General features: G+C 50.8%; 1 protein-coding gene across 1 annotated transcript in view; it reads left to right on the top strand.

Moving 5' to 3' along the window:
• SYDE2 (synapse defective Rho GTPase homolog 2) overlaps nt 1-25847 on the top strand; it is a 151846-nt gene that overhangs the window by 117969 nt on the left and 8030 nt on the right. The window contains exons 5-6 of the mRNA XM_088463699.1: nt 12452-12633; nt 20489-20720. Of these exons, the coding sequence (XP_088319825.1) occupies nt 12452-12633; nt 20489-20720 (414 nt within the window). The remainder of the gene's footprint in view (nt 1-12451; nt 12634-20488; nt 20721-25847) is intronic.

The following is a 25847-nucleotide window of genomic DNA, read 5'->3' as shown; positions in this document are numbered from 1 at the left end:
TGTAGTTGTGCCCCCTGTAGTTGTGCCCCTTATGCAGTGCCCCCTGTAGTTGTGCCCCTTATGCAGTGCCCCCTGTAGTTGTGCCCCTTATGCAGTGCCCCTTCTGCAGTGCCCCCTGTAGTTGTGCCCCTTATGCAGTGTCCCCTGTAGTAGTGGCCCTTATGCAGTGCCCCCTGTAGTAGTGGCCCTTATGCAGTGCCCCCTGTAGTTGTGCCCCTTATGCAGTGCCCCCTGTAGTTGTGCCCCTTATGCAGTGCCCCCTGTAGTTGTGCCCCTTATGCAGTGCCCCCTGTAGTTGTGCCCCTTATGCAGTGCCCCCTGTAGTTGTGCCCCTTATGCAGTGTCCCCTGTAGTTGTGCCCCTTATGCAGTGCCCCCTGTAGTTGTGCCCCTTATGCAGTGCCCCCTGTAGTTGTGCCCCTTATGCAGTGCCCCCTGTAGTTGTGCCCCTTATGCAGTGCCCCCTGTAGTTGTGCCCCTTATGCAGTGCCCCCTGTAGTTGTGCCCCTTATGCAGTGCCCCCTGTAGTTGTGCCCCTTATGCAGTGCCCCCTGTAGTTGTGCCCCTTATGCAGTGCCCCCTGTAGTAGTGGCCCTTATGCAGTGCCCCTTATGCAGTGCCCCCCGTAGTTGTGCCCCTTATGCAGTGCCCCCTGTAGTTGTGCCCCTTATGCAGTGCCCCTTATGCAGTGCCCCTTATGCAGTGCCCCTTATGCAGTGCCCCCTGTAGTTGTGCACCTTATGCAGTGCCCCCTGTAGTTGTGCCCCTTATGCAGTGCCCCCTGTAGTTGTGCCCCTTATGCAGTGCCCCCGTAGTTGTGCCCCTTATGCAGTGTCCCCTGTATTTGTACCCCTTAGGCAGTGCCCCTTATGCAGTGCCCCCTCTATTTGTACCCCTTATGCAGTGCCCCCTCTAGCTGTGCCCCCTCTAGTTGTGCCCCCAGCCCAGTAGTTACCTGACCGCTCTGGCTCCCGCTAACGCTGCCTCGCTCTGACTGGACATATCTAGCTCCAGCTGGCGTGCAGGGCGGGCTCCTCACATGCAATGCATCATGGGAACGCTCAGAGGCTTCTTTAGTCTGCGATCGCTTCAGAGACCAACGATTCCAGTTCCAGTGGGGGAGCCGCATTTTAGAAACAAAAGAGCCGCTGGTTGGCCCCCCTGCTCTAGTTGGTGGGGGGTTACCAGCGCTGCCAATTGAATATCTCCGGGCATTCATTACCAGGCTATTAATCATCGAATTTCATTTAATTCTCCCCATCATTTATAGTGGGTTAGGTATGGGATACCGGCAGTCTGGATCTCGGCTGTCAGAATCCCGACACCGGCATCCCGACAGGGCTAGCATCCCGACACCGGCATCCCGACAGGGCTAGCATACCGACACCGGCATCCCGACAGGGCTAGCATACCGACTCTTATTGTTCAGTATGGGAACCCTCCCCCTCTCCCTTCCCTAACCTCCCCCCTAGTGCCTGAATCTAACCTCAACCTCCCCACACCCTAACCTAACCCTCCCCCTAGTTCCTAACCCCTAAACCTAACCCTCTGCCCCACCCCGCTACGTACCTTCAGTATCCCGGCAGTCGGGATTTCGGCGTAGGGATTGTGAGAGGCGTCGGGGTTCTGGCGTAGGGATTGTGAGAGGCGTAGGGATTGTGAGAGGCGTAGGGATTGTGAGAGGCGTATGGATTCTGGCGTAGGGATTGTGAGAGGCGTAGGGAATTGTGAGAGCACATGACTTGTATTGGAGAAGGATACGCAGTCTGCAGACCCATCGGATATCTTACCGTGCCGGCTGGATGAATGGCGTAATGCGTATACAGTGCTGCACCATGGGAATACTGCAGGCTGTCAGTGCGGGGATCCGCAGGTCATTTCTCCATCATCTCATTATATAGAATAGTCTCAGCGGCTTTATCCAGTGATACTGGCTGGTCTGTCTGTATTAGGATCCCATGGTGGTGACTTTGTACCCGCTGGTTTTTATTACAAGCATCTGACACTGGACCGTTACTGTGCCCACCGCAGCCGCCAGTGCTGAGGTAGGCGTGTAATTGCGTTCTGGGTGTCACAACGCGAAGGATTTTCTATCCGCTGTTCACACGTCCTCCGTCCATCTGTAGAATCGCTGTACGTGGGCCGCTCACATCATTAGGTGCGAATGGCGGTGGATTTCTAAGTTTAGCCGCCAAATTGCACAGGACCAGCTGTTTGTCAAAAATATGTCTTGAGGCGCATACACACACACAACGATTTTTTGAACGAGTATCGTTAGTGATATCGTTGATCGTTCAATCGTTGAAAAAATCGTTCACTTTCTGAGTTAAAACGATGGACGATTATCGTTCATGCGCGTTCACGTTTGTAGTTCAATCAGACTGACCAACTCAACGATGTTCATTAAGGGAATATGCAAAAATCGTTAGTAGTTAAAAAAAAAATAATTAATTACATTTAGTAAATGAACGATTTTAGTAAATGATTTTCGGTAATTTTTCCCTTGAAAATATGAACAAAAATCGTTTGCTAAAATCGTTCATTTATAAAATCGTTGTGTGTGCGCAGCTTTAGTCATAATGCGATGCGACTAAACTGCGCTGACTAATTTGATATGCGACACTTGTATATCTGTGTGCAACTGGGTCTGAATCTGTATACAAAGCTCTACGATGCCGCGGCTTTTTTCCACGCTAAGTTCCGTTGTGCTTAATTTACAGACTCAATCGCACAGAAATATACAAGTGTTGTATATGAAATGTATCGGTGCTGACTCCTGGGGCCTCATAGACTCAAACAAGACGCTCGGTGCAACCAGAGTCGCGAGGGACCTGGCGGCTCACTCACGTCAGGTGCTTCGCGACGCTAGGTGTATGATTGCCATATTTGATCCTTCTGGAGTTTGGGAAACCATGGATTGTTCTGCTGACCCCAGGGGGGTCTGTATACACCGGGGGCTCCTGGAGAGGGTTACTCCAAGCTTATATAACAACTGCACAAGTCTGGCCGCGTTTCCTGTTATCATCTTGCTGTGGGCGTGTGATTGCTGTGTGCGCGCAGATTATCGGATCGTCTGCTGTTATGGCGAGGGGCTCATAGTTGTGCCGTTTCATCATGTCTGTCTTCACCCATGTGAATTTGATTCCGAGCTAAGCATGTCATACACTTAACAGTTCACTGACTCTGAAAAATGAGGAATTAATGAAGTGGACGGCGCTTTTTGCTTGCTGCGGGGTCTGGCCGCTCGGGACCGACAAGCTTAAATCTAGAAAAAATAACTGGGTCCTGGAACAGAGCTAATTTAGCAGCTAGCTTGCAGGGGGATTAGCGGAGGGCAAAGGGCATCCCCCAATTCCTACAATATTTCTTTGTCAGAGGATTAACCCGGTAAAAGTCAGTAGAGGAGGAATTGGGCAATGTGAGAGGAATGACACTATGTATTGTTCCTGCAGGGAAGTAATTACTGTTGTATTTGGCCGCAGTGCTATGTGTTCCCTGCATGCATCCCGCAGAATTGTCCTTTTATACGTATCGCCCCAGAGATCTCTGCTGATTGGGGGATGTTATGTTTAGTAACAACGGAACAATTTGTACTTTATTATGCTGTAAGGTCAGGGGGATATACTGCACTTTATATATTAATTAGTCGTTTTTTGTCACTTTAATTGATTTGTAAATGATAATATATGGGCAGGGGGGGTTTGTCTGACAGGGCTTATTACGGTCCATGGAAGTTACACCAGCCGCTATATAACCTCTAGGACATAGTGCGGTAATTCAGCGCCACACATTGGCCATAGTTATAGCATCAATTCTATTTATCACAGCATCCAAACATCAGGGCCAACTATATACTGACAATACTAGGAACGGGTATCTACACCTGGCACCTGCTGGTATATCTGCCACCCACTATATACTGACAATGCCAAGACCGGGTATCTACACCTGGCACCTGCTGGTATATCTGCCACCCACTATATACTGACAATGCCAAGACCGGGTATCTACACCTGGCACCTGCTGGTATATCTGCCACCCACTATATACTGACAATGCCAAGACCGGGTATCTACACCTGGCACCTGCTGGTATATCTGCCACCCACTATATACTGACAATGCCAAGACCGGGTATCTACACCTGGCACCTGCTGGTATATCTGTCACCCACTATATACTGACAATGCCAAGACCGGGTATCTACACCTGGCACCTGCTGGTATATCTGCCACCCACTATATACTGACGATTGCAGGACCGGGTATCTACACCTGGCACCTGCTGGTGTATCTGCCACCCACTATATACTGACGATTGCAGGACCGGGTATCTACACCTGGCACCTGCTGGTGTATCTGCCACCCACTATATACTGACAATGCCAAGACCGGGTATCTACACCTGGCACCTGCTGGTATACCTACAACCCACTATATAGTGACAATGCCAAGACCGGGTATCTACACCTGGCACCTGCTGGTGTATCTACAACCCACTATATACTGACAATGCCAAGACAAGGTATCTACACCTGGCACCTGCTGGTGTATCTGCCACCCACTATATACTGACAATGCCAAGACCGGGTATCTACACTTGGCACCTGCTGGTATATCTGCCACCAACTATATACTGACAGTGCCAGGACCGGGTATCTACACCTGGCACCTGCTGGTATATCTGCCACCCACTATATACTGACAATGCCAAGACCGGGTATCTACACCTGGCACCTGCTGGTATATCTGCCACCCACTATATACTGACAATGCCAAGACCGGGTATCTACACCTGGCACCTGCTGGTATATCTGCCACCCACTATATACTGACGATTGCAGGACCGGGTATCTACACCTGGCACCTGCTGGTGTATCTGCCACCCACTATATATTGACGATTGCAGGACCGGGTATCTACACCTGGCACCTGCTGGTGTATCTGCCACCCACTATATACTGACAATGCCAGGACCGGGTATCTACACCTGTCACCTGCTGGTATATCTGCCACCCACTATATAGTGACAATGCCAAGACCGGGTATCTACACCTGGCACCTGCTGGTATATCTGCCACCCACTTTATACTGACAATGCCAAGACCGGGTATCTACACCTGGCACCTGCTGGTGTATCTGCCACCCACTATATACTGACAATGCCAAGACCGGGTATCTACACCTGGCACCTTCTGGTGTATCTGCCACCCACTATATACTGACAATGCCAAGACCGGGTATCTACACCTGGCACCTGCTGGTATATCTGCCACCCACTATATACTGACAGTGCCAAGACCGGGTATCTACACCTGGCACCTTCTGGTGTATCTGCCACCCACTATATACTGACAATGCCAAGACCGGGTATCTACACCTGGCACCTGCTGGTATATCTGCCACCCACTATATACTGACAGTGCCAGGACCGGGTATCTACACCTGGCACCTGCTGGTGTATCTGCCACCCACTATATACTGACAATGCCAAGACCGGGTATCTACACCTGGCACCTGCTGGTGTATCTGCCACCCACTATATACTGACAATGCCAAGACCGGGTATCTACACCTGGCACCTGCTGGTGTATCTACAACCCACTATATACTGACAATGCCAAGACCGGGTATTTACACCTGGCACCTGCTGGTGTATCTACAACCCACTATATACTGACAATGCCAAGACCGGGTATCTACACCTGGTACCTGCTGGTGTATCTGCCACCCACCCCAATATATACTGACAATGCCAAGACCGGGTATCTACACCTGGCACCTGCTGGTGTATCTGCCACCAACTATATACTGACAATGCCAAGATCGGGTATCTACACCTGGCACCTGCTGGTATATCTGCCACCCACTATATACTGACAGTGCCAGGAACGGGTATCTACACCTGGCACCTGCTGGTGTATTTACAACCCACTATATACTGACAATGCCAAGACCGGGTATCTACACCTGGCACCTGCTGGTGTATCTACAACTCACTTGTGACCGGACGCCTTTCGCCTAGGCCGTCCCTGGTCACGGGTTAGCGCTTGTGGACTCCCACTCACCGTCAGTGACCGCCTGTCACTGACTCCGCCCACTGCGCCGTGGGCGTTTAACGATGCTGCCACCACCAAACTCTACCATCGGCGTTTGGAACCGCTTACTAGGTACACTCAGGCTCCTGCCTCGGAACCTGGAACCGCTTCTGCTGCGTATGCGTTTGATTAACTACGGATACACCTCCTGTTTGGTGTCGGCTGTATCCTCCTGATCCCTCGCAATGGACCAGCTCTGCACGGTAGCTGGCAGAGGGCTTGAACTTGGAGACACGGAGCTCTTACCCAGAACAGCAGGAGAACGGATCCTGGGTTTAGCACCGTCTCCTTTACCGAACCTTCCTGGGTTTAGCATAGTCTCCTGTATGGAACCTTCCTGGGTTTAGCACCGTCTCCTGTACCGAACCTTCCTGGGTTTAGAACAGTCTCCTGTATGTCCATAGTTACTGGGGACCCTCCAGGTGATAGCCTGCAGAGAGCTGCTCTGCGTATATATGAAATCTCCTCTCGTGCCTTTGTCCTGCCCTGCACTAGAACATTATAAGGAGCATAAAGGGAAGAGACCTGTCTTACGGCAGAGACCTCCTTGTTGGATGGCTGATGACTTTCTCTAGAGACCATATTGCCTAAAGTAACAAGTCTTCCTTTGTTTTAAAGCAAACACAGATGGTGTTTCTGTCATGCGTTTGGGGATTAGCAGCCCTGGCTTGGCACTCGTACCTCCAGCTAATGACATAGAGGCCGTGTAATAGACTGACTTCCTGCTGGTGATTTTATTTCTTGGCAGCTGTCAGGCCACAGACACAACACATGGCCTTTTCTTCTAGCAGCGGAGGTGGCGTGTACGGGGCTCAGTGTGACCATACAGCTGTGAGCAGGGGAGCCATGGGGGCGTTGCAGGGCTTTCACCATGGGGGCGTTGCAGGGCTTTCACCATGGGGGCGTTGCAGGGCTTTCACCATGGGGGCGTTGCAGGGCTTTCACCATGGGGGCGTTACAGGGCTTTCACCATGGGGGCGTTACAGGGCTTTCACCATGGGGGCGATACAGCGCTTTCACCATGGGGGCGTTACAGGGCTCAGTGTGACCATACAGCTGTGAGCAGGGGAGCCATGGGGGCGTTACAGGGCTTTCACCATGGGGGCGTTACAGGGCTTTCACCATGGGGGCGTTACAGGGCTTTCACCATGGGGGCGTTACAGGGCTTTCACCATGGGGGCGTTACAGGGCTGTGTGACCATACAGCTGTGAGCAGGGGAGCCATGGGGGCGTTACATGGCTTTCACCATGGGGGCGTTACAGGGCTGCTTTCACCATGGGGGCGTTATAGGGCTCAGTGTGACCATACAGCTGTGAGCAGGGGAGCAATGGGGGCATTACAGGGCTCAGTGTAACCATACAGCTGTGAGCAGGGGAGCCATGGGGGCGTTACAGGGCTTTCACCATGGGGGCGTTACAGGGCTTTCACCATGGGGGTGTTGCAGAGCTGCTTTCACCATGGGGGCGTTGCAGCGCTGCTTTCACCTCTAGTTACAGACTGTATATAGCGTCACTGCTGTGGGTGACTAGGCCGTAGCTCAGTGTATATACTGCACGGTGTCCTTGTGTTCTGTATGTAATGTACAGTCTGGTATTCTGTACTGTGCAGTGTACTATCAGACAGACCTTGCGCTCTGTGTGAGGATGGGAACATGTTACTATCAGACAGACCTTGCGCCCTGTGTGAGGATGGGAACATGTTACTATCAGACAGACCTTGCGCTCTGTGTGAGGATGGGAACATGTTACTATCAGACAGACCTTGCGCTCTGTGTGAGGATGGGAACATGTTACTATCAGACAGACCTTGCGCCCTGTGTGAGGATGGGAACATGTTACTATCAGACGGACATTGCGCTCTGTGTGAGGATGGGAACATGTTACTATCAGACAGACCTTGCGCCCTGTGTGAGGATGGGAACATGTTACTATCAGACAGACCTTGCGCTCTGTGTGAGGATGGGAACATGTTACTATCAGACGGACATTGCGCCCTGTGTGAGGATGGGAACATGTTACTATCAGACGGACATTGCGCCCACACTGTTACTACTATGCCCACATAAGCTCTGTATTTGTTCTGCCATGTTACCCCGCGCAGCATTGCTCCGTCTTAGCTGGATGTGAGTGGAGGGACCGTATAGTCCTGGGTTGTTTTCTATTGGGATTCCCGCCATCTGAGAATAGGACATCCCAGTAGGACACTTCTTATAATGGAGAATTCATTAAGCAGTGGGATTCCTCCACAGCACGCAGAGTCATTGTAGCGGAGCATTCTGTGATACCCACCTGGCGCACATTGTGTCTTCATTTGGAGCTCCAAGAGGGGGTCTCCATTGCTCCGGTAACAGGAGATGATGACTTTTAGATGACGGTGACAATGAATTTTGGACGCCTCTGCTTTCACCTTCTATCTGCTATAATGTAATTATGATGTGCTCATAGAACAGAGCTGTGTACATAGATGAAGTGAGGTACTAATGGGGTATATCTGTTTTACTTTCCCGCAAACATCAAAGTTAGCACTTGTATAAGCCGCAGATGTCTGTATTACTTAGATCTAAAGCTGTGCGCACACACACCATTGGGTACAGTACAGGCAGTGACACACACCATTGGGTACACTACAGGCAGTGACACACACACACCAGTGGGTACAGTACAGGCAGTGACACACATACACCAGTGGGTACAGTACAGGCAGTGACACACACACCATTGGGTACACTACAGGCAGTGACACACACCATTGGGTACACTACAGGCAGTGACACACACACACCAGTGGGTACAGTACAGGCAGTGACACACATACACCAGTGGGTACAGTACAGGCAGTGACACACACACCATTGGGTACACTACAGGCAGTGACACACACCATTGGGTACACTACAGGCAGTGACACACATACACCTGTGGGTACACTACATGCAGTGACACACACCATTGGGTACACTACAGGCAGTGACACGCATACACCTGTGGGTACAGTACAGGCAGTGACACACACACCATTGGGTACACTACAGGCAGTGACACACACCATTGGGTACACTACAGGCAGTGACACACATACACCTGTGGGTACACTACATGCAGTGACACACACCATTGGGTACACTACAGGCAGTGACACGCATACACCTGTGGGTACAGTACAGGCAGTGACACACACACACCATTGGGTACACTACAGGCAGTGACACACATACACCAATGGGTACAGTACAGGCAGTGACACGCATATACCACTGAGTACACTACAGTCAGTGACACAACCACACCAATGGGTACACTACAGGCAGTGGCACACATACACCAGTGGGTACACTACAGGCAGTGACACACATACACCAGTGGGTACACTACAGGCAGTGACACACACACCATTGGGTACACTACAGGCAGTGACACGCATACACCAATGGGTACACTACAGGCAGTGACACGCATACACCATTGGGTACAGTACAGACAGTGACACGCATACACCAATGGGTACACTACAGGCAGTGACACGCATACACCAGTGGGTACAGTACAGGCAGTGACACACATACACCAGTGGGTACAGTACAGGCAATGACACACATACACCAATGGGTACAGTACAGGCAGTGACACGCATATACCACTGAGTACACTACAGTCAGTGACACACATACACCAGTGGGTACACTATAGGCAGTGACACACACACCATTGGGTACACTACAGGCAGTGACACGCATACACCAATGGGTACACTACAGGCAGTGACACGCATACACCAATGGGTACACTACAGGCAGTGACACGCATACACCATTGGGTACAGTACAGACAGTGACACGCATACACCAATGGGTACACTACAGGCAGTGACACGCATACACCAGTGGGTACAGTACAGGCAGTGACACACATACACCAGTGGGTACAGTACAGGCAGTGACACACACACACCAATGGGTACACTACAGGCAGTGACACACATACACCATTGGGTACACTACAGTCAGTGACACACATACACCAGTGGGTACACTATAGGCAGTGACACGCATACACCAATGGGTACACTACAGGCAGTGACACGCATACACCAATGGGTACACTACAGGCAGTGACACGCATACACCAATGGGTACACTACAGGCAGTGACACGCATACACCAGTGGGTACACTACAGGCAGTGACACACATACACCAGTGGGTACACTATAGGCAGTGACACACACACCATTGGGTACACTACAGGCAGTGACACGCATACACCAATGGGTACACTACAGGCAGTGACACGCATACACCATTGGGTACAGTACAGACAGTGACACGCATACACCAATGGGTACACTACAGGCAGTGACACGCATACACCAGTGGGTACAGTACAGGCAGTGACACACATACACCAGTGGGTACAGTACAGGCAATGACACACATACACCAATGGGTACAGTACAGGCAGTGACACGCATATACCACTGAGTACACTACAGTCAGTGACACACATACACCAGTGGGTACACTATAGGCAGTGACACACACACCATTGGGTACACTACAGGCAGTGACACGCATACACCAATGGGTACACTACAGGCAGTGACACGCATACACCAATGGGTACACTACAGGCAGTGACACGCATACACCATTGGGTACAGTACAGACAGTGACACGCATACACCAATGGGTACACTACAGGCAGTGACACGCATACACCAGTGGGTACAGTACAGGCAGTGACACACATACACCAGTGGGTACAGTACAGGCAGTGACACACACACACCAATGGGTACACTACAGGCAGTGACACACATACACCATTGGGTACACTACAGTCAGTGACACACATACACCAGTGGGTACACTATAGGCAGTGACACGCATACACCAATGGGTACACTACAGGCAGTGACACGCATACACCAATGGGTACACTACAGGCAGTGACACGCATACACCAATGGGTACACTACAGGCAGTGACACGCATACACCAGTGGGTACACTACAGGCAGTGACACACATACACCAGTGGGTACACTATAGGCAGTGACACACACACCATTGGGTACACTACAGGCAGTGACACGCATACACCAATGGGTACACTACAGGCAGTGACACGCATACACCATTGGGTACACTACAGGCAGTGACACACATACACCAATGGGTACAGGACAGGCAGTGACATGCATATACCACTGAGTACACTACAGGCAGTGACACACACACACACACCAATGGGTACAGTACAGGCAGTGACACACCCCACCACCCCCCAATGGGTACAGTACAGGCAGTGACACACACACCCAATGGGTACAGTACAGGAAGTGACACACACACACACACACACACACACCCCAATGGGTACAGTACAGGCAGTGACACACACACAATGGTTACACTACAAGCAGTGACACACACACAGCCCAATGGGTACAGTACAGGCAGTGACACACACACACACACACACACACACACACACATACCCCAATGGGTACTGTACAGGCAGTGACACACACACACACACCAATGGGTACAGTACAGGCAGTGACACACACACACACCAATGGGTACAGTACAGGCAGTGACACACACACCAATGGGTACAGTACAGGCAGTGACACACACACACACACACCAATGGGTACAGTACAGACAGTGACACACACACACACCAATGGGTACAGTACAGGCAGTGACACACATACACCATTGGGTACAGTACAGGCAGTGACACACATACACCATTGGGTACAGTACAGGCAGTGACACACATACACCAGTGGGTACAGTACAGGCAGTGACACACATACACCAATGGGTACTGTACAGGCAGTGATACACATACACCAATGGGTACACTACAGGCAGTGACACACACACCGCATTGGGTACAGTACAGGCAGTGACACACACCAATGGGTACACTACAGGCAGTGACACACACACACACCAATGGGTACAGTACAGGCAGTGACACACACACCATTGGGTACACTACAGGCAGTGACACACACACACCATTGGGTACAGTACAGGCAGTGACACAGATACACCAATGGGTAAAGTACAGGCAGTGACACAGATACACCAATGGGTAAAGTACAGGCAGTGACACACACACACCAATGGGTACACTACAGGCAGTGACACACATACACTAGTGGGTACACTACAGGCAGTGACACACACACACACACACCTGGGTACACTACAGGCAGTGACACACACACACACCATTGGGTACAGTACAGGCAGTGACACACATACACTAGTGGGTACACTACAGGCAGTGACACACACACGCACCTGGGTACACCTGTGGGTAACGTGCCTATGTTCTGTAGGAGTACTGAAGGATTACCTGAGGGAGCTTCCTTCCCCGCTGATCACAAAGCAGCTGTACGAGGCGGTGCTACAGGCCATGGCCGAGAGACCTCTGAGAATGTCGGGGAACGGCTGCGATAATGACCCGCGGGACTCCGAGGACACAGAGGAGCTTCTCAGCTGCCTGCCCCATGTGGAGAGGGTGAGAACTGCTGCTGCCTACACAATGCACATGGGAGATGTAATGGGGAACGCGATCACTAAGGTCATCCTAATTCTAACATTTGCAGTAGGTGATATGTATATTGGCACCAGATGAGTAGGTGAGTGTGTGTGCGAGTGTGTGTGCGCGAGTGTGTATGTGTGTGCGCGAGTGTGTATGTGTGTGCGCGAGTGTGTATGTGTGTGCGCGAGTGTGTATGTGTGTGCGCGAGTGTGTATGTGTGTGCGCGAGTGTGTATGTGTGTGCGCGAGTGTGTATGTGGGTGCGCGAGTGTGTATGTTGGTGTGCGAGTGTGTATGTATGTGTGAGTATGTATGTGTGTTTGTGAGTGTGTATGCATATGTGAGTGTGTATGTGTGTGTGTATGTATGTGTGCGAATATGTATGTGTGTGTGTATATATGTATGTGTGTATATATATATATATATATGTATGTATGTGTGTGTGTGTGCGAGTCTGTATATATGTATGTGTGTATATATATATGTATGTATGTATGTGTGTGTGTATATATGTATGTGTGTGTGTATATATGTATGTGTGTGTGCGAGTCTGTATGTATACGTATCTGTGTGTATATATGGATGTATATGTGTGTATGTATTTACATATAATATAGTGCTACAGAATGTGTGCGCGCTATATAAATAACTGGTAATAAATAATGAACACACATATATATATATATATATATATATATATATATATATACACACACACACACGTGGGGAATAAACCAGGAAAAGCCAGCACACCGAAATATGATGTAACAATAAATGTTACTGATTGCTGTTATATATCTCAGTCCAGCTCCGTAGTCTCTTCAGTCACCAGTCAATAAAGTGCAGATTTTATAACAAGCAGAATAAGTGCAAAATGTCGGCAGCACAGACACCTGCAGACGCCTTAGGAAGTAACGTCGGCAGCACAGACACCTGCAGACGCCTTAGGAAGTAACGTCGGCAGCACAGACACCTGCAGACGCCTTAGGAAGTAACGTCGGCAGCACAGACACCTGCAGACTCCTTAGTAAGTAACGTCGGCAGCATAGACGCCTTAGGAAGTAACGTCGGCAGCATAGACACCTGCAGACGCCTTAGGAAGTAATGTCGGCAGCACAGACACCTGCAGACGCCTTAGGAAGTAATGTCGGCAGCACAGACACCTGCAGACGCCTTAGGAAGTAATGTCGGCAGCACAGACACCTGCAGACGCCTTAGGAAGTAAAGTCGGCAGCACAGACACCTGCAGACGCCTTAGGAAGTAAGGTCGGCAGCACAGACACCTGCAGACGCCTTAGGAAGTAACGTCGGCAGCATAGACGCCTTAGAAAGTAACGTCGGCAGCATAGACACCTGCAGACGCCTTGCGAAGTAACGACGGCAGCATAGACACCCTCAGACGCCTTAGGAAGTAACGTCGGCAGCACAGACACCTGCAGACGCCTTAGGAAGTAACGTCGGCAGCACAGACACCTGCAGACGCCTTAGGAAGTAAAGTCGGCAGCATAGACGCCTTAGGAAGTAACGTCGGCAGCATAGACACCTGCAGACGCCTTAGGAAGTAACGTCGGCAGCAGAGACACCTGCAGACGCCTTAGGAAGTAAAGTCGGCAGCACAGACACCTGCAGACGCCTTAGGAAGTAAAGTCGGCAGCACAGACACCTGCAGACGACTTAGGAAGTAACGTCGGCAGCATAGACACCTGCAGATGCCTTAGGAAGTAACGTCGGCAGCATAGACGCCTTAGGAAGTAACGTCGGCAGCATAGACACCTGCAGACGCCTTAGGAAGTAACGTCGGCAGCATAGACGCCTTAGGAAGTAACGTCGGCAGCACAGACACCTGCAGACGCCTTACGAAGTAACGTCGGCAGCATAGACACCCTCAAATGCCTTAGGAAGTAATGTCGGCAGCATAGACGCCTTAGGAAGTAACGTCGGCAGCATAGACGCCTTAGGAAGTAACGTCGGCAGCATAGACACCTGCAGACGCCTTAGGAAGTAACGACGGCAGCATAGACACCTGCAGACGCCTTAGGCAGTAACGTCGGCAGCATAGACACCTGCAGACGCCTTAGGCAGTAACGTCGGCAGCACAGACACCTGCAGACACCATAGGAAGTAACGTCGGCAGCACAGACACCTGCAGACGCCTTAGGAAGTAACGTCGGCAGCACAGACACCTGCAGACGCCTTAGGAAGTAACGTCGGCAGCACAGACACCTGCAGACGCCTTAGGAAGTAACGTCGGCAGCACAGACACCTGCAGACGCCTTAGGAAGTAACGTCGGCAGCACAGACACCTGCAGACGCCTTAGGAAGTAACGTCGGCAGCACAGACACCTGCAGACGCCTTAGGAAGTAACGTCGGCAGCACAGACACCTGCAGACGCCTTAGGAAGTAACGTCGGCAGCACAGACACCTGCAGACGCCTTAGGAAGTAACGTCGGCAGCATAGACGCCTTAGGAAGTAACGTCGGCAGCATAGACACCTGCAGACGCCTTATGAAGTAACGTCGGCAGCATAGACGCCTTAGAAAGTAACGTCGGCAGCATAGACACCTGCAGACGCCTTAGGAAGTAACGTCGGCAGCATAGACATCTGCAGACGCCTTAGGAATTAACGTCGGCAGCATAGACGCCTTAGGAAGTAACGTCGGCAGCATAGACACCTGCAGACGCCTTAGGAAGTAACGACGGCAGCATAGACACCTGCAGACGTCTTAGGAAGTAACGTCGGCAACATAGACACCTGCAGACGCCTTAGGAAGTAACGTCGGCAGCACAGACACCTGCAGACGCCTTAGGAAGTAACGTCGGCAGCATAGACGCCTTAGGAAGTAACGTCGGCAGCATAGACGCCTTAGGAAGTAACGTCGGCAGCATAGACGCCTTAGGAAGTAACGTCGGCAGCATAGACGCCTTAGGAAGTAACGTCGGCAGCATAGACGCCTTAGGAAGTAACGTCGGCAGCATAGACGCCTTAGGAAGTAACGTCGGCAGCATAGACGCCTTAGGAAGTAACGTCGGCAGCATAGACGCCTTAGGAAGTAACGTCGGCAGCATAGACGCCTTAGGAAGTAACGTCGGCAGCATAGACGCCTGCAGACGCCTTAGGAAGTAACGTCGGCAGCATAGACGCCTTAGGAAGTAACGTCGGCAGCATAGACGCCTTAGGAAGTAACGTCGGCAGCATAGACACCTGCAGACGCCTTAGGAAGTAACGTCGGCAGCATAGACACCTGCAGACGCCTTAGGAAGTAACGTCGGCAGCATAGACGCCTTAGGAAGTAACGTCGGCAGCATAGACACCTGCAGACGCCTTAGGCAGTAACGTCGGCAGCATAGACACCTGCAGACGCCTTAGGCAGTAACGTCGGCAGCATAGACACCTGCAGACGCCTTAGGAAGTAACGTCGGCAGCATAGACACCTGCAGACGCCTTAGGAAGTAACGTCGGCAGCATAGACGCCTTAGGAAGTAACGTCGGCAGCATAGACGCCTTAGGAAGTAACGTCGGCAGCATAGACGCCTTAGGAAGTAACGTCGGCAGCATAGACGCCTTAGGAAGTAACGTCGGCAGCATAGACGCCTTAGGAAGTAACGTCGGCAGCATAGACGCCTTAGGAAGTAACGTCGGCAGCATAGACGCCTTAGGAAGTAACGTCGGCAGCATAGACGCCTGCAGACGCCTTAGGAAGTAACGTCGGCAGCATAGACGCCTGCAGACGCCTTAGGAAGTAACGTCGGCAGCATAGACGCCTTAGGAAGTAACGTCGGCAGCATAGACACCTGCAGACGCCTTAGGAAGTAACGTCGGCAGCATAGACACCTGCAGACGCCTTAGGAAGTAACGTCGGCAGCATAGACGCATTAGGAAGTAACGTCGGCAGCATAGACGCCTTAGGAAGTAACGTCGGCAGCATAGACACCTGCAGACGCCTTAGGCAGTAACGTCGGCAGCATAGACACCTGCAGACGCCTTAGGCAGTAACGTCGGCAGCATAGACACCTGCAGACGCCTTAGGCAGTAACGTCGGCAGCATAGACACCTGCAGACGCCTTAGGCAGTAACGTCGGCAGCATAGACACCTGCAGATGCCTTAGGAAGTAACGTCGGCAGCATAGACGCCTTAGGAAGTAACGTCGGCAGCATAGACGCCTTAGGAAGTAACGTCGGCAGCATAGACGCCTTAGGAAGTAACGTCGGCAGCATAGACGCCTTAGGAAGTAACGTCGGCAGCATAGACGCCTTAGGAAGTAACGTCGGCAGCATAGACGCCTTAGGAAGTAACGTCGGCAGCATAGACGCCTTAGGAAGTAACGTCGGCAGCATAGACACCTACAGACGCCTTAGGAAGTAACGTCGGCAGCATAGACACCTGCAGACGCCTTAGGAAGTAACGTCGGCAGCATAGACGCCTTAGGAAGTAACGTCGGCAGCATAGACACCTGCAGACGCCTTAGGAAGTAACGACGGCAGCATAGACACCTACAGACGCCTTAGGAAGTAACGTCGGCAGCATAGACACCTGCAGACGCCTTAGGAAGTAACGTCGGCAGCATAGACGCCTTAGGAAGTAACGTCGGCAGCATAGACACCTGCAGACGCCTTAGGAAGTAACGACGGCAGCACAGACACCTGCAGACGCCTTAGGAAGTAAAGTCGGCAGCATAGACATCTGCAGACGCCTTAGGAAGTAACGTCGGCAGCATAGACACCTGCAGACGCCTTAGGCAGTAACGTCGGCAGCATAGACACCTGCAGACGCCTTAGGCAGTAACGTCGGCAGCATAGACACCTGCAGACGCCTTAGGCAGTAACGTCGGCAGCATAGACACCTGCAGACGCCTTAGGAAGTAACGTCGGCAGCATAGACACCTGCAGACGCCTTAGGAAGTAACGTCGGCAGCACAGACACCTGCAGACTCCTTAGTAAGTAACGTCGGCAGCATAGACGCCTTAGGAAGTAACGTCGGCAGCATAGACAACTGCAGACGCCTTAGGAAGTAATGTCGGCAGCACAGACACCTGCAGACGCCTTAGGAAGTAATGTCTGCAGCACAGACACCTGCAGACGCCTTAGGAAGTAACGTCGGCAGCATAGACACCTGCAGACGCCTTGCGAAGTAACAACGGCAGCATAGACACCCTCAGACGCCTTAGGAAGTAACGTCGGCAGCACAGACACCTGCAGATGCCTTAGGAAGTAACGTCGGCAGCACAGACACCTGCAGACGCCTTAGGAAGTAAAGACGCCTTAGGAAGTAAAGTCGGCAGCAGAGACACCTGCAGACGCCTTAGGAAGTAACGTCGGCAGCAGAGACACCTGCAGACGCCTTAGGAAGTAACGTCGGCAGCATAGACACCTGCAGACGCCTTAGGAAGTAACGTCGGCAGCATAGACGCCTTAGGAAGTAACGTCGGCTGCATAGACACCTGCAGACGCCTTAGGAAGTAACGTCGGCAGCATAGACGCCTTAGGAAGTAACGTCGGCTGCATAGACACCTGCAGACGCCTTAGGAAGTAACGACGGCAGCACAGACACCTGCAGACGCCTTAGGAAGTAAAGTCGGCAGCATAGACACCTGCAGACGCCTTAGGCAGTAACGTCGGCAGCATAGACACCTGCAGACGCCTTAGGCAGTAACGTCGGCAGCATAGACACCTGCAGACGCCTTAGGAAGTAACGTCGGCAGCATAGACACCTGCAGACGCCTTAGGAAGTAACGTCGGCAGCACAGACACCTGCAGACTCCTTAGTAAGTAACGTCGGCAGCATAGACGCCTTAGGAAGTAACGTCGGCAGCATAGACAACTGCAGACGCCTTAGGAAGTAATGTCGGCAGCACAGACACCTGCAGACGCCTTAGGAATAATGTCTGCAGCATAGACACCTGCAGACGCCTTGCGAAGTAACAACGGCAGCATAGACACCCTCAGACGCCTTAGGAAGTAACGTCGGCAGCACAGACACCTGCAGACGCCTTAGGAAGTAACGTCGGCAGCACAGACACCTGCAGACGCCTTAGGAAGTAAAGACGCCTTAGGAAGTAAAGTCGGCAGCATAGACACCTGCAGACGCCTTAGGAAGTAAAGTCGGCAGCACAGACACCTGCAGACGCCTTAGGAAGTAACGTCGGCAGCATAGACACCTGCAGACGCCTTATGAAGTAACGTCGGCAGCATAGATGCCTTAGGAAGTAACGTCGGCAGCATAGACACCTGCAGACGCCTTAGGAAGTAACGTCGGCAGCATAGACATCTGCAGACGCCTTAGGAAGTAACGTCGGCAGCATAGACGCCTTAGGAAGTAACGTCGGCAGCATAGACACCTGCAGACGCCTTAGGAAGTAACGACGGCAGCATAGACACCTGCAGACGTCTTAGGAAGTAACATCGGCAACATAGACACCTGCAGACGCCTTAGGAAGTAACGTCGGCAGCATAGACACCTGCAGACGCCTTAGGAAGTAACGTCGGCAGCACAGACACCTGCAGACGCCTTAGGAAGTAACGTCGGCAGCATAGACACCTTAGGAAGTAACGTCGGCAGCATAGACGCCTTAGGAAGTAACGTCGGCAGCATAGACGCCTTAGGAAGTAACGTCGGCAGCATAGACGCCTTAGGAAGTAACGTCGGCAGCATAGACGCCTTAGGAAGTAACGTCGGCAGCATAGACGCCTTAGGAAGTAACGTCGGCAGCAGAGAACGCCTTAGGAAGTAACGTCGGCAGCAGAGAACGCCTTAGGAAGTAACGTCGGCAGCATAGACACCTACAGACGCCTTAGGAAGTAACGTCGGCAGCATAGACGCCTGCAGACGCCTTAGGAAGTAACGTCGGCAGCATAGACGCCTTAGGAAGTAACGTCGGCAGCATAGACACCTGCAGACGTCTTAGGAAGTAACGTCGGCAGCATAGACACCTGCAGACGCCTTAGGAAGTAACGTCGGCAGCATAGACGCCTTAGGAAGTAACGTCGGCAGCATAGACACCTGCAGACGCCTTAGGCAGTAACGTCGGCAGCATAGACACCTGCAGACGCCTTAGGCAGTAACGTCGGCAGCATAGACACCTGCAGACGCCTTAGGAAGTAACGTCGGCAGCATAGACACCTGCAGACGCCTTAGGAAGTAACGTCGGCAGCATAGACGCCTTAGGAAGTAACGTCGGCAGCATAGACACCTGCAGACGCCTTAGGAAGTAACGACGGCAGCACAGACACCTGCAGACGCCTTAGGAAGTAACGACGGCAGCACAGACAACTGCAGACGCCTTAGGAAGTAAAGTCGGCAGCATAGACATCTGCAGACGCCTTAGGAAGTAACGTCGGCAGCATAGACACCTGCAGACGCCTTAGGCAGTAACGTCGGCAGCATAGACACCTGCAGACGCCTTAGGCAGTAACGTCGGCAGCATAGACACCTGCAGACGCCTTAGGCAGTAACGCCGGCAGCATAGACACCTGCAGACGCCTTAGGAAGTAACGTCGGCAGCATAGACACCTGCAGACGCCTTAGGAAGTAACGTCGGCAGCATAGACGCCTTAGGAAGTAACGTCGGCAGCATAGACACCTGCAGACGCCTTAGGAAGTAACGACGGCAGCACAGACACCTGCAGACGCCTTATGAAGTAACATCGGCAGCATAGACGCCTTAGGAAGTAACATCGGCAGCATAGACACCTGCAGACGCCTTAGGATGTAACGTCGGCATATTACACTCTTGCTTTGCACGGCCTATGTCCATGATATTTGGCTCAGCGTATGTACTATACAGCACCCATGTTATATCACTGATAATGAACCGTATGATTTCCCCCCTCAGGCGACCTTGAAGATGCTGCTGGATCACTTGAAGTTGGTCGCTTCCTACCACGATGTAAATAAGATGACCTGCCAGAACCTGGCCGTCTGCTTTGGGCCAGTCCTGTTGAGTCAGAGGCAGGAGACGTCCAATCACAACAAGCGGGTGTTCATTGACTCGGAGGAGCTCGCCAGTGCCTTAGATTTCAAGAAACACATTGAGGTTCTGCACTATTTGCTGCAGTTATGGCCAGGTGAGTGGTTCTCCGTCTAGTAACTGCCCATTAGGCCTGTACAGAGTCTGTGTGACGGAAGGTGCCGGCTGTGTGATAATGCCCATTAGGCCTGTACAGAGTCTGTCTGACGGAAGGTGCCAGCTGTGTGTTACCGCCCATTAGGCCTGTACAGAGTCTGTGTGACGGAAGGTGCCAGCTGTGTGTTACTGCCCATTATGCCTGTATGGAGTCTGTGTGACGGAAAGGTGCCAGCTGTGTGTTACCGCCCATTAGGCCTGTACAGAGTCTGTGTGACGGAAGGTGCCGGCTGTGTGTTACTGCCCATTATGCCTGTATGGAGTCTGTGTGACGGAAGGTGCCAGCTGTGTGTTACTGCCCATTAGGCCTGTACGGAGTCTGTGTGACGGAAGGTGCCAGCTGTGTGTTACTGCCCATTATGCCTGTATGGAGTCTGTGTGACGGAAAGGTGCCAGCTGTGTGTTACCGCCCATTAGGCCTGTACAGAGTCTGTGTGACGGAAGGTTCCGGCTGTGTGTTACTGCCCATTATGCCTGTATGGAGTCTGTGTGACGGAAGGTGCCAGCTGTGTGTTACTGCCCATTATGCCTGTATGGAGTCTGTGTGACGGAAAGGTGCCAGCTGTGTGTTACCGCCCATTAGGCCTGTACAGAGTCTGTGTGACGGAAGGTGCCGGCTGTGTGTTACTGCCCATTATGCCTGTATGGAGTCTGTGTGACGGAAGGTGCCAGCTGTGTGTTACCGCCCATTAGGCCTGTACAGAGTCTGTGTGACGGAAGGTGCCAGCTGTGTGTTACTGCCCATTATGCCTGTATGGAGTCTGTGTGACGGAAAGGTGCCAGCTGTGTGTTACCGCCCATTAGGCCTGTACAGAGTCTGTGTGACGGAAGGTGCCGGCTGTGTGTTACTGCCCATTATGCCTGTATGGAGTCTGTGTGACGGAAGGTGCCAGCTGTGTGTTACTGCCCATTAGGCCTGTACGGAGTCTGTGTGACGGAAGGTGCCAGCTGTGTGTTACTGCCCATTAGGCCTGTACAGAGTCTGTGTGACGGAAGGTGCCGGCTGTGTGTTACTGCCCATTATGGCCAGTCTCACCAGTAAGCACTAGGTACTTTTTGCTGCTGTATTTACGTGAAAGCTTTCTGGTCCTTCATCATTTCTTCCTCCTCACTAGATGAATAACTGTGAATATAGCCGGACCCCCATCAGCCCAGTCTCTCACGTTTTCTGTATAGAGATCATTATTATTTTGAAGAAAGATTTAATTAGAATAAACACTAATATGAACACATACATCAGGGGATAAAGCCGTTTGTGCTGTTTACCATAGACAGGCGACACAGCAGAGTTATATAGCAGCCACGGTGCAGGTAATGAGTGATGTGCGTGAGTGACCTGCAATACCTTAATCTGTGCACTCTGGTACGTTGTATAATGCCTTAATCTGTGCACTCTGGTACGATGTATAATGCCTTAATCTGTGCACTCTGGTACGATGTATAATGCCTTAATCTGTGCACTCTGGTACGATCTATAATACCTTAATCTGTGCACTCTGGTACGATCTATAATACCTTAATCTGTGCACTCTGGTACGATCTATAATACCTTAATCTGTGCACTCTGGTACGATGTATAATGCCTTAATCTGTGCACTCTGGTACGATGTATAATGCCTTAATCTATGCACTCTGGTATGATGTATAATGCCTTAATCTGTGCGCTCTGGTACGATGGTACGATGTATGATCTGTGCGCTCTGGTACGGTGTATGATATGCGCGCTCTGGTACGATGTATGATCTGTGCGCTCTGGTACGGTGTATGATCTGTGCGCTCTGGTACGGTGTATATGTGTGCTGTGGTACGGTGTATGATATGCGCGCTCTGGTAAGGTGTATGATATGCGCGCTCTGGTACGGTGTATGATATGCGCTCTCTGGTACGGTGTATATGTGCGCTCTGGTACGATGTATGATCTGTGCGCTCTGGTACGATGTATGATATGCGCGCTCTGGTACGGTGTATGATATGCGCGCTCTGGTACGGTGTATGATATGCGCGCTCTGGTACGGTGTATGATATGCGCGCTCTGGTACGGTGTATGATATGCGCGCTCTGGTACGGTGTATGATATGCGCGCTCTGGTACGGTGTATGATATGCGTGCTCTGGTGCGGTGTATGATATGCGCGCTCTGGTACGGTGTAACATGGCCCTAATCCTCGTGTGCTTCTCTGTTATCTGGATGGCCCCTACATAGGTTACGTTTGTTTTCGCATTTCGTTAATGTTCAGTACAACATAAATTATTCTGTACAGAACTTTCTTCATCTATGTGCAGGTGCACGGTACTGTATGTGTCCTATATCCGTGTGCAGGTGCACGGTACTGTATGTGTCCTATATCCGTGTGCAGGTGCACGGTACTGTATGTACCCTATATCCGTGTGTAGGTGCACGGTACGGTATGTGCCCTTTATCCGTGTGCAGGTGCACGGTACTGTATGTGTCCTATATCCGTGTGCAGGTGCACGGTACTGTATGTGCCCTTTATCCGTGTGCAGGTGCACGGTACTGTATGTGCCCTTTATCCGTGTGCAGGTGCACGGTACTGTATGTGTCCTTTATCCGTGTGCAGGTGCACGGTACTGTATGTGTCCTTTATCCGTGTGCAGGTGCACGGTACTGTATGTGTCCTTTATCCGTGTGCAGGTGCACGGTACTGTAGATGTCCTTTATCCGTGTACAGGTGCACGGTACTGTACGTGTCCTTTGTCCGTGTGCAGGTGCACGGTACTGTACGTGTCCTTTATCCGTGTGCAGGTGCACGGTACTGTACGTGCCCTTTGTCCGTGTGCAGGTGCACGGTACTGTACGTGTCCTTTATCAGTGTGCGGGTGCACGGTACTGTACGTGCCCTTTATCCGTGTGCTCTCATGTGCTGCTGGGTGAGGTTGTCATGTCTATGCTCTTACATGCTTCCATATTGACTGCTTGAACCATGTGCTGTAAGGGAGGTATTAATCCATAAATGCGGTATCTATCCATGTATACATGTGTGGTGGAGTATGAGGTATCTATCCATGTGTACATGTGTAGTGCAGTATGAGGTATCTACCCATGTGTACATATGTGGTGGAGTATGAGGTATCTATCCATGTATACATGTGTGGTGCAGTATGAGGTATCCATGTGTACATGTGTGGTGCAGTATGAGGTATCTATCCATGTGTACATGTGTAGTGCAGTATGAGGTATGTATCCATGTGTACATGTGTGGTGCAGTATGAGGTATCCATGTGTACATGTGTGGTGCAGTATGAGGTATCTATCCATGTGTACATGTGTGGTGCAGTATGAGGTATCTATCCATGTGTACATGTGTGGTGCAGTATGAGGTATCTATCCATGTGTACATGTGTGGTGCAGTATGAGGTATCTATCCATGTGTAAATGTGTGGTGCAGTATGAGGTATCTATCCATGTGTACATGTATGGTGCAGTATGAGGTATCCATGTGTACATGTGTGGTGCAGTATGAGGTATCCATGTGTACATGTGTGGTGCAATATGAGGTATCTATCCATGTGTACATGTGTAGTGCAGTATGAGGTATCCATGTGTACATGTGTGGTGTAGTATGAGGTATCCATGTGTGGTGCAGTATGAGGTATCTATCCATGTATACATGTGTGGTGCAGTATGAGGTATCTATCCATGTGTACATGTGTGGTGCAGTATGAGGTATCTATCCATGTGTACATGTGTGGTGCAGTATGAGGTATCCATGTGTACATGTGTGGTGCAGTATGAGGTATCTATCCATGTATACATGTGTGGTGCAGTATGAGGTATCTATCCATGTGTACATGTGTGGTGCAGTATGAGGTATCAATGTGTACATGTGTGGTGCAGTATGAGGTATCAATGTGTACATGTGTGGTGCAGTATGAGGTATCTATCCATGTGTACATGTGTGGTGCAGTATGAGGTATCTATCCATGTGTACATGTGTGGTGCAGTATGAGGTATCTATCCATGTGTACATGTGTGGTGCAGTATGAGGTATCTACCCATGTGTACATGTGTGGTGCAGTATGAGGTATCTACCCATGTGTACATGTGTGGTGCAGTATGAGGTATCTACCCATGTGTACATGTGTGGTGCAGTATGAGGTATCTATCCATGTGTACATGTGTGGTGGAGCATGAGGTATCTATCCATGTGTGGTGCAGTATGAGGTATCCATGTGTACATGTGTGGTGCAGTATGAGGTATCCATGTGTACATGTGTAGTGCAGTATGAGGTATCTATCCATGTGTACATGTGTGGTGCAGTATGAGGTATCTATTCATGTGTACATGTGTGGTGCAGTATGAGGTATCTATCCATGTGTACATGTGTGGTGCAGTATGAGGTATCTATCCATGTGTACATGTGTGGTGCAATATGAGGTATCCATGTGTACATGTGTGGTGCAGTATGAGGTATCCATGTGTACATGTGTGGTGCAGTATGAGGTATCCATGTGTACATGTGTGGTGCAGTATGAGGTATCTATCCATGTGTACATGTGTGGTGCAGTATGAGGTATCTATCCATGTGTACATGTGTGGTGCAGTATGAGGTATCCATGTGTACATGTGTGGTGCAGTATGAGGTATTCATGTGTACATGTGTGGTGCAGTATGAGGTATCTATCCATGTGTACATGTGTGGTGCAGTATGAGGTATCTATCCATGTGTACATGTGTGGTGCAGTATGAGGTATCTATCCATGTGTACATGTGTAGTGCAGTATGAGGTATCCATGTGTACATGTGTGGTGCAGTATGAGGTATCCATGTGTACATGTGTAGTGCAGTATGAGGTATCTATCCATGTGTACATGTGTGGTGCAGTATGAGGTATCTATCCTTGTGTACATGTGTGGTGCAGTATGAGGTATCCATGTGTACATGTGTGGTGCAGTATGAGGTATCCATGTGTACATGTGTAGTGCAGTATGAGGTATCTATCCATGTGTACATGTGTGGTGCAGTATGAGGTATCTATCCATGTGTGGTGCAGTATGAGGTATCCATGTGTACATGTGTGGTGCAGTATGAGGTATCTATCCATGTGTA

This window comes from Taudactylus pleione, unplaced genomic scaffold (genome assembly GCF_031769625.1).
Source record: "Taudactylus pleione unplaced genomic scaffold, aTauple2 ptg001431l, whole genome shotgun sequence".
NCBI lineage: Eukaryota > Metazoa > Chordata > Amphibia > Anura > Myobatrachidae > Taudactylus > Taudactylus pleione.
Note: the sequence above shows the minus strand (reverse complement) of the source record. Positions and strands in the feature narration are given on the sequence as shown.